At 39.9% G+C, this 10,171-nt stretch overlaps 1 protein-coding gene across 1 annotated transcript; it reads left to right on the top strand.

Annotated features, from left to right (window-relative positions):
- The first annotated feature begins 393 nt into the window (after positions 1-393).
- On the top strand, positions 394-3,484 carry LOC133479793 (uncharacterized). Its single transcript, XM_061777200.1, has 4 exons — positions 394-744; positions 1,738-1,782; positions 1,934-1,993; positions 2,639-3,484. Exons 1-4 carry the CDS (start codon positions 498-500, stop codon positions 2,893-2,895), a joined length of 609 nt encoding a protein of 202 aa, XP_061633184.1. The 5' UTR covers positions 394-497; the 3' UTR covers positions 2,896-3,484.
- Positions 3,485-10,171: the final 6,687 nt, after the last annotated feature.

Below are 10,171 nucleotides of genomic sequence, written 5' to 3'. Positions count from 1 at the left end.
ATGCCAGGAAACACAATGTATTTAACATAATCGCTTCAAATGAACAGGAGTCAATATTATATTACGTATACGGCAATATTTGTTATTCGACAATGTTATTAAATGACAGCCAATATTGTGGAGTATGTTGTTATTCAAACCGAGGACCCTATGACTTTCGTCATCGGTGCAGCGTTCACGATAGCTCGTAAATGTGTCAATCCGACCCCAACCCTCAAGTTAATCCTTTGCGCTTTGTTCAAAACTTCAGTATATTTGTACCCATAAATCAGATTATTAGGAATTTACTTTGTATTTCTCACTCAAAAAATATGTGTGTGTGTGTGTGTGAGTGAGAGAGAGACAGAGACAGAGACAGAGACTCGTGCTTACGTAACGCCTATTTCCGAGGGGTAAAAAACGCCCTTTGTTCGAAAGTGAAAGTACGACCGGACTGACTGCGGTTCATTCACAGACATCGCCCTCTCGTTTTTTCCTCACCAAATCCACGCTAGAAGATGCCCACCAAAAAGATGGTGATCGCGAACTTGCTGGAAAACTTGTCCAAGAAGAACTATGACAAGTTCTGCATGGCTCTGGTGGACCGCCGCGGGGAGCGAAAGGTGGCGCTCGGAAAGGTGGAAGACAAGAACTTCCTGGAGGTCACTAACGTGGTGGTGTCCACCTTCACCGAGGACGGAGCTCCGGCCGTGACATCCGAACTCCTGACCCTCATCGGGTGCTTGGAGGAGGCAAAAGAGCTCGGTAGGTGACCAGCGTACGTGTACCTGCTCACATCTGGCCCGATGCGTTTGAATACATCAGGCCACAGATGTGTACACGCACACACACGGTGTTTTAAAAAATGTTTATCAACATTTAAAAAAATAGATATTTGGTATTTTTTTTGTAATACATGTGTATTTGTCTAATAATATGTTGTACATTTTAATATCGTGTAGTAGTGGTGTAATTATTATTTAAAAAAACATGCTAAAACAATAAATTAAAACAAGATCATTTTATTATCCATCCTTCCATCCGTCCATTTTATTATTTTCTTCTAATATTTTTCATAGTTTTGGGTTCTCTTCTAATATTTTGCATTTTGTTGTATATTGTAACATATGTGTATTTTTCCTCTTATATATTATTTTTCTCAATATTTTATTAGTGATGCACATTTTTTTCCTGCAATGTTCATATTTTTACCATAATTAAATTTTTGTTTTTTGTTAATATTTTATTTACAAATAGGTCTGTATTATTTTGTAATATTATTATTTAATATTTGTTTATTTTCCCTTTCTTTTTTTCCCTAATATTCTTCATTTTGTTATAATTTAGTAGTGGTGTAAGATTTTAAAAATATCTTTTTAGTAAATATATGCAATATACATGTTTTTACGGTATAACTATATTTTCCCAAGTTTTTGTTTTTCGTCTAATACTTTAGTTATGTACGTCTATTATTTTATATTGTTTCTCTTTTTTTGTCGTAATATTTTGGATTTGTTTTTAGTAATATATGTGTGTTATTAGTCTCAAATGTTTTTCGATTATTTTTTTGAATAATTTTTATTCTGTTGATCCTGTTGATTTTTTTGGACATGAGTTTCTATTCGTCTAAAATGTGTGTATTTTTGTAATATTCAAAAATAACATTTTGTGATATTTTCCGCATTATTGCTTTTGCACTTTTGCCACTCCCATAGAAAATCATTGATGTGTTTTTTTCTTTTCATCTTGTTTTGGCAGATACCCTAATTGCCCAACTGCCCTCGAAGCCATCGTCTGGCAAAAGTGAGTCTTGGTTTACTTTTGTATTTAATTTCTTTTGTTTGCTCGACATTTTTTTTTGCTAGCGACAGTCTTCTTAAGAGTTAACAAAAGAATAACAACTGAAATTATACAATAGAAGCCTCTGAACTTGAACTGTTATTTTTTTTTACAGCGGCAGCCGCATCAGCAGGACGCCAAGCTGGAGGTGCAGATGACACTCCACATTCCAAAGGTAACTATCAGGATATCAATGGTTATTTTGTTTTATTTAACAATAGTCCTGTATTAATTTATTCGAATATTTACATAATGGTTTTCCTACTATTTTATTTTTATTTTTCAGTATTTTTTTTCCAAATAATCTGCCATTTTTTTTCCTTTCATTGTGTGTGTGTGTGTATGTGCACACTCACACACACACACACACACACACCTATATATCTATATATATATATATATATATATATATATATATATATATATATATTAGAAGATTTATATTACATTCTGATATATTGTATATTTTGTCTAAGTTATTTTATTATTTTTCTTCTATTTTATTTATCGAATACTTTAGTGTGTGTGTAGTTTATGCAAAAACTGGTAAAAACTAATACAGATACAACATGCATTTTCAAAAAAATCTTGCACCAAACAACTTTTATTATTGTTTTTTATATATTTATGTAGTATTTTTGTCATAATACTTTTCTCATATGTTTTGATATTAGTATTATTCTGTCTAATATTAGTGTCTTTTTTCTTTTATTTCTGTATTTCCCCCCCAATATTTCTATTACAATTGTTTATTGTTGTGTTTTTGACGTGCAAGTGTACCTATTGTTTTGACAGACGTTCCTAACGTTTTGTCTCTCAGAGGTGCATTTCGTGGATAAACACAGGCTGGAGCTGATCGTGCGCGTTGGCAACATTAATCGCATTCTGGACGTCCTGCTGGATAAGAAGGTTATCCAGGACGAGGTCTACGATGAAATCAGAGAAATGCCGGGCAACGAGAACAAGATGAGGAATATCTACAGGCTGGCTCTCAAGTCCGGCGTCGCCGCTAAAGACGTCTTCCTCGACACCCTCATAGAGTACGAGCCATACCTCGTAGCCGACCTCAAGCACTAGGAGCAAACATCCGATGGTGACATATTTCTCTCATCATATATTTGCTCTTTCTGGTGTACCCCTTCGGAATGAATTTATATAATCCCGCCCCCTCATTGAGTTTCTCCGCCCACGACTTGGCAGCTAGCCTGGGCTACGGCTCTGCCAGTTTCAAGCAAATTTGTTGTTGGGCACACGGCTTCTGCTAAGCGGGGCATCCTCGATTGCCTAGGGAAGTCGTCAATGTGGCTTGTTGATGAAGTGCTGCCTCCGCAAGTGAAAATACAAACAAGGCTTTTACAATCTTTTAGGGGTCTCACAGTTGGCACTCGCTTTTAATTAGACAAGGCTGTCCCATCAAAACAGACTCATTTCAGCAAGGCTCGAGAGATGGCACAAGCATTTTCACTTACGGAGGCAGCACTTTATACAGTCCAATGTGATTTTCAAATTACTTGAATTTTGTATCAGTTTTTCATCTATTTTAAAGTTTTGTGGGTCAAGATAATGTGGGAATGTGTTTTGTAAATTGTTCTTTAATTTCACTTGTTGGTTTCATTTGTATTGGAATTTTTAAAAACGATTTTATTAAACATTTTTAATTTCTGTCGTTTGGGCTGCTGTGTTGAATTAACCTTCCATTGAAAAGTGCGGCTGGACTGTGATGGCCACTTGGTGTCGCTGGTGCTCTTTTAAAAAAAAATCGTAAATACTGGCTATTTATGGAGTAGAAGTGTTTTTCCAATATTTACTGTAATGGTGCCTTTCCTTCTGCGTTAGTGTAGGTTAGTGATTGATTACTTTGCTATTTTGTTGTAAACCAATGACTCCCTGTGGTCACTTGGCTCATAATATTTGGAAAATAAAATTGTGATATTAGAAAAAAAAGGCTGAAATTTTATGAGAAACAAATCGAAAAAAAAAACCAGTTACAAAAACATTGTATTTTCTAAGAATAAGGTTGTATTTTTTTTTAAACACGCAAAAAAAGTTGTAATTTCCGAGAAATATTTAGAATTTTCCAATCATGAACCGGATGGAGGTCACCAACGAGCTGGGGTCCACCTTCACCCAGGCCGGCGAGCCGACGACCCTGGTCTCTGGATTAAAAAAATGTGTCGAAGGATCTGTAAACTGTCTTGTTTCCTGTCACGATATGTAATCGTACGGCATTTGACTGGACCCAAAAGCAGAATGGTTTATTTAGGAGTAGCTCAAGCTTTATATTTCCGATGCGAGAGGGTAAACCGAAGGAGCAAGGAACTGACAGGAGGCGAGAGCGTGGGCAGGTGGATGAGCTTGACGGCGTGGTCGGAGCGGGCAGCGAAGCAGGAGAAATGGGAGGAATACTGGAAGCGGAGAAGAACACAAGAGAGTAAGTACTAGTGCAGATAGCCAGGCAATCAATTTACAAACAGGAGGAGTGGTCTCGAGAGCCCGCCTGTGTACCACGAACAAGTGGGAATACTCTGGCGCTGGATCCCTGGATCAGGCAGGGTTAAATACAGGCAGTGATGAGTGCTGGTTGGGAACAGGTGCGTGGGCGAGCAGGAGAGAATTACTCGAGAGAGAGAGAGAGAGAGAGGCCCATCAGAAAGACAAGCATTTACCACATCAGGGATTTCAAAAAGCACCACAGTTCCCTCGATGACTAGTCCAGCTTTGACCGCAAACAGGCTCAGGACAAAGGTGCTCAGGGCCTCTTGGATGGCTGTAGGATCATCGTCATCATAAATCTGTAAAATATGTGCAAATTAAACCTTTTATGGATATTTCTGCAGGATGTGAACAACAGCATGTCAGTCAGACCATTACAGACATCACATTAAAAAGATATGGTTCACCCATTCGTGGCACAGTTTTGGTAACTTTTAAAAGATTGCTGCCTTTGTCTCAGTCACAACCTTTTGTGGATATAAAATGAGTGTGTGTATCTATATTAGGGCTGGGAAGGAAACAAGGAGAGAGAAGGGAAAAAAAATAGAATAACTCTGCTAGATCGACTTCAAAAATAGGTTGACAGAATATCTGCCTGGAAGCTCCACTGGAACCAAAAGAGTTGCAGCCACTGAAAATCAGACACTGCTTTTGAACTGTGGTTCAACAGAATTGTTTTTTAAAACTCACGAAACAGGCATGGAAAAAGATGATGGTACCCTTAGAAAAGATTGGAAAAAAAAGACCAAACGGACATGTTCAAACAAGGTGTGTCCTGTAATTAGCATTATGGGTGTCATTAAACTTGTTATCAGTCAGTCAGCCTATTTTCAGGTTGACAATCACTCGTGACAAGGTGTGTACCACACTAAACTTGGACCAGAGGACGTGAAGGGGAGCGTTGTTTTAGGAGATTAGAAAGAAAGTTCTAAACGAGAATGTTAAAGGTAAAGGCTATAAGACTATCCCCAAGTAGCTTGATGTTCCTGTGCCTCCCTGGATGTGGCCGCAGGAGGAAAATTTATGATAAACTGGAGAGACGGATAATATGAATGGTAACAAAAGAGCCAAGAACGACCTCCAAAGAAATTAAAGGTGAAGTCCAAGATCATGGTACATTAATGTCAGAACGCACCATCTGTCGTCGTTTGAGCCAAAGTGGACTTCATGGGAGACGGCCAAGGAGGACACCACTGTTGAAAGTAAATCATAAAAAAGCAAGACCGGAATTTGCTAAACTGCATGTTGACAAGCCACAAAGCTTCTGGAAGAACGTCCCATGGATAGATGAAACAAAACAAACTTTTTGCCAAGGCACATCACCAGCGCTATATGTTCACAGATGCATAAGAAAACAACACTGTCCCTACTGTAAAACATGGAGGAGGCTCTGTTATGTTCTGGGGCTGCTTTCCTGCCTCTCGCACAGGGTGTCTTCAATCGGTATTCAGGTATTCTAGAGAGAAGTTAAAGCTTGGTCTCATTTGCAGGTCATGGGTCTTGCAACAGGATAACAAGCCAAAAGCCACAGCTAAAAACACCCAAGAATGGCTAAGAGCAAAACAGTGGACTATTCTGAAGTGGCCTTCTTTGAGTCCTGATCTCAATCCTATTGAACATCTGTGGAAGGAGCTGGAACATGACGTCTGGAGAAAGCGCCCTTCAAACCTGAGACAACTGCAGCACTTTGCTCATGAAAAGTGGGCCAAAGTCCAAAGTTTAAAGTTACAAAAATCAGTTGACTGCAGTGATTGCAAGGTTGTGCAACAAAATATTAAGGGTACCATCATTTTTGTACAGGCCTGTTTCATGAGTTTTTTTTTTTTTTTTTCTAGTTTTTTATAAAAATAATAATTCTGTTGAGTCACAATTAAAAAGCAATTTCTGATTTTCATGGGTTCATTTTCATATTTTTTTTGTTTATCATCACTTTCATCTGCTCACTCTTGTGGCCAGAAGCAGTTCCCCTGTCCTCCACTGCCTCTCTGGACGTAGCCCGTGCGTCCCTGTCGACCTGGGTTGCACGTTTCGGCACGCCGTCTGATATCCCCTCAGATAGAGGACACCGGTTTGTGTCAGAACTCTGGACGGCCTCGGCGGAGTCCTTGGGTGTCCGGGTACACCGCACGACTGCTCACCGCTGATTTCACTTTTTGTTTGACTTTTCGTTGTTTTAGGAACGAATGAAACTTTTGAATCTTAAATTTGTGTCGTGTGTTGACCAATGAAATGCCGCGCCACCTTGTGGTACAATATTTTAGTTTGTCTAAGATTTTGACAAGGTTCAACTCAATTGTTACACTTAAAAGAACACTGACTTTGGTAAAGTTTCATCTTTTTCACAATTTTGGACCTTTTTATGCAAAATTCACTTATCTGGTTTATCATGAAGCAATTTTGTCTAAATGTGCACATTTGTCATTAGGTCAACATTGTATGATATGGTAGTTTTCCATATGCTGTACAAATATAATGCAACAAACATTTACATTTCATGTTTTGTTATCAGTTTATTATTTATGTAAAGAACAAATATGTATTTAATTCCAAAATAATAATCTCTGGTTTTAATCTACTTTTTTATTTTTTTATTTTAGAGGACACAAAATAAAGGGCTCCTGTTGATGCATTTATTCAAAATTAAGAAAAGTAATCAAATGTAGTTAGTTATATTCCTTTGAGAAAGTAACTGAAATAGTCACACTAGTACAGTAATACATTTTAAACAGGGAAACCTGTAATTGTAAACAACTACATTTCCCAAGTCATTTGTAAAGCAAAGCAAAGCAAATGTATTTATATAGCTCATTTCATACATAAGGTAACTCAATGTGCTTTACGTGATTAAAAGCATTTTAAAAACAAAGAAAAAAACATCTTATAAACATTTAAAACAAAGATAAAACAATACATAAAATAAAATAAAAATACAATTGAAACAGCATAGAGTGCAAGAAATATCATTTAAAAGTGGAAATGCTCTAAAAAGCAGGGGGAAAAAAGAAGAGTTTTTAACCTGCACTTAAAAACATGCACACTTGGGGCTGACGTCACTTCTTCCATTTGTGTGCAGCATACTAGCTAAATGCTGCTTCACCATGTTTGCTTTGGACTCTGTGCTCCACTATTACACCCGAGTCTGTCGATCTCAGAGCCCAACTGGATTTATATTCCATTTGCATTTCATGTATTCAGGACTTAAACCGTTTAGTGATTTATTGACCAGTAGCAGAACTTTAACATCTATTCTAAAGCTGACTGGAAGACTTGAGAATTGGAGTAATATGCTCTGACCTCTTTGTTTGGGTCTGCATTCAGAATGAGCTGCAGCTGTGTAATACTCTTATAGAGAGATAACAACAATAAGTAGATGGAGCTTGGATCTTTTCTACCCATGTACAATAAAAGCAACCTTTGCTCCCTTGTGGTTTGTGTTTTTATTAAGCCTCACACGTCAGTCTTCACTAGTCCAGCGATGCTCCAATATGGCAACCAAAAAGTTGTCGATCTTGGAAGCGCTGGAAAACCTGTCCAAGAAGAACTATGACAGGTTCTGCATGGTTCTGTTGGATCGGCGCGGTGAGCGTAAAGTGGCCTTCAGCAGGGTAGAGGACCAGAGCCGGGTGGAGGTCACCAACGTGCTGGTGTCCACCTTCACACAGGCCGGCGCTCCCACCATGGTCTCCCAGATCCTGCGGCTCATCGGGTGCTTTGACGAGGCGGAAAAGCTGGGTATGGACGTCAAATGTGTCGAGGGATCTGTAAACGGTCCTATTTACTTTCGCTTTGGAGTGCATGACCTCGTTGAACAGAGCGTGTTTACTCTTCTTTTTCCCGTTGCCAGTCTTAGTTTAAGTCCTCACTCAAATCGTTCATGTTTCATTCGACTTTGCTGAGATGGTCCATTAACCGAGGCATATAAATATATAAAGGCGCGCCCCCTGAAAAACAATGTCAATTTTTTAGAAATCATTTGAGTAGCAACATATTTACGCAAGAATTTTACTTAAGTAAACACATTTAGAGGGTAATGAAATCACACCAGGCTACAAGTTTGTTTTTTTATAAACCAAAATGTAAAATCTTGTAAATCCCAGGGCCAAGAGAAGGTGGCACCCTACTGGGGGAAGACGTACGCCCCTGCATTTTCATCCACATATACAAACTTTGTCGTTATGCATAATATTAAATGTTGTTGTTGCGCTTAACTTAAACTGAAACACAACTGTTACACAACACATTGGAATGGTTATTAGTTTTTTTTTTTAAAGAATCATTTGTTGCCAATTTCAGATTAATAGGCCTGTAAAAAAACAGATTTTCAATGATTTGTGGTGTAACTATTTAAAATCAAATAAACACTTCTCTCTCTCTCTCTCACACACACACACACACACACACACGTCATTAAAGAAAGTGAGATTATTCTCAGAATCAGAATCAGAATCATCTTTATTTGCCAGGTATGTCCAAAACACACAAGGAATTTGTCTCCGGTAGTTGGAGCCGCTCTAGTACAACAGACAGTCAATTTACAGAACACTTTGGAGACATAAAGACATTGACAAAAAACAACAACAAACAACAATTGTGCAAAAAGATGCAGAGTCCTCAGTTCGAATGGCTAATATCGCAATAGTCCGGTGCAATGACCATTGTGCAAAGGGCACTGAGACTTCAAGGAGTGTATGCGTTTTAAAGTGACGAGTAGTGCGATAATCTGGGACAATGGTTGTGCAAATGTTACAGATACTCCTCAATCAGTGTGCAAATGGAGCAGATGCTACTCTGGCATGAGTGGCCACTATATGCAAATAGTGCAGCATGGCGAGACAACTACAGCGAGTGCACGAGTAATACATAATTGGCCCCACAGAAATGTGACAACGAACTCAAGTCAAAAAATTGCCAGCTTGTTGTAATGGAATTATAGGTTAGCTGTTTAAGAAGTTGATTGCAAGAGGGAAGAAGCTGTTGGAATGTCTACTAGTTCTAGTTTGCATTGATCGGTAGCGCCTACCTGAGGGAAGGAGCTGGAAGAGCTGGTGACCGGGGTGGGGAGGGTCCGAGAGGATTTTGCATGCCCTTGTCTTAGTTCTGGCAGCGTGCAAGTCCTCAAGGGTGGGTAGGGGGGTACCGACCTGTGGCAGGCCATGCTTTCTCAGAACCCGCAGGAAATACATCCTCTGCTGGGCCTTTTTGAGGACGGAGTTGATGTTGGTCGCCCACTTCAGGTCCTGGGAGATTGTAATTCCCAGGAACTTGAAGGTCTCGACGGTTGACACAAGGCAGCTGGACAACGTGAGGGGCAGCTGTGGCGAAGGATGCCTCCTGAAGTCCACGATCATCTCTACAGTCTTGAGCGTGTTCAGCTCCAGGTTGTGTCGGCCGCACCACAGCTCCAGCCGCTCCGCTTCCTGTCGATATGCAGACTCGTCACCGTCCTTGATGAGGCCGATGACAGTGGTGTCATCTGCAAACTTCAGAAGTTTGACAGTCAGGTTCTCTGAGGTGAAGTCGTTCGTGTAGAGAGAGAAGAGCAGCGGAGAGAGGACACAACCTTGGGGCGCCCCGGTGCTGATGCTGCGTGTGGATGAGGTGGCCTCCCCCAGCCTGACCTGCTGTGTCCTGCCCGTCAGAAAGCTGTAAATCCACTGGCAGATGGCAGGTGAGACGCTGAGCTGGAGAAGCTTGGATGAAAGGAGTTCAGGGATGATGGTGTTGAACGCTGAGCTGAAGTCCACGAACAGGATCCTCGCGTAGGTCCCTGCACTGTCGAGGTGTTCTAGGATGAAGTGCAGTCCCATGTTGACTGCATCATCCGCAGATCTGTTCGCTTGGTAGGCAAACTGCAGGGGGT

This window comes from Phyllopteryx taeniolatus, chromosome 6 (assembly GCF_024500385.1).
Source record: "Phyllopteryx taeniolatus isolate TA_2022b chromosome 6, UOR_Ptae_1.2, whole genome shotgun sequence".
Lineage (NCBI taxonomy): Eukaryota > Metazoa > Chordata > Actinopteri > Syngnathiformes > Syngnathidae > Phyllopteryx > Phyllopteryx taeniolatus.
Note: the sequence above shows the minus strand (reverse complement) of the source record. Positions and strands in the feature narration are given on the sequence as shown.

Bases quoted from the DNA above. Each gene is read 5' to 3' on its own strand.
- LOC133479793 (XM_061777200.1), top strand. From the start codon at position 498: ATGCCCACCAAAAAGATGGTGATCGCGAACTTGCTGGAAAACTTGTCC. The intron at 745-1,737 runs GTAGGTGACCAG...TTGTTTTGGCAG, and splicing joins GGAGGAGGCAAAAGAGCTCG to ATACCCTAATTGCCCAACTG. The intron at 1,783-1,933 runs GTGAGTCTTGGT...TTTTTTTTACAG, and splicing joins GAAGCCATCGTCTGGCAAAA to CGGCAGCCGCATCAGCAGGA.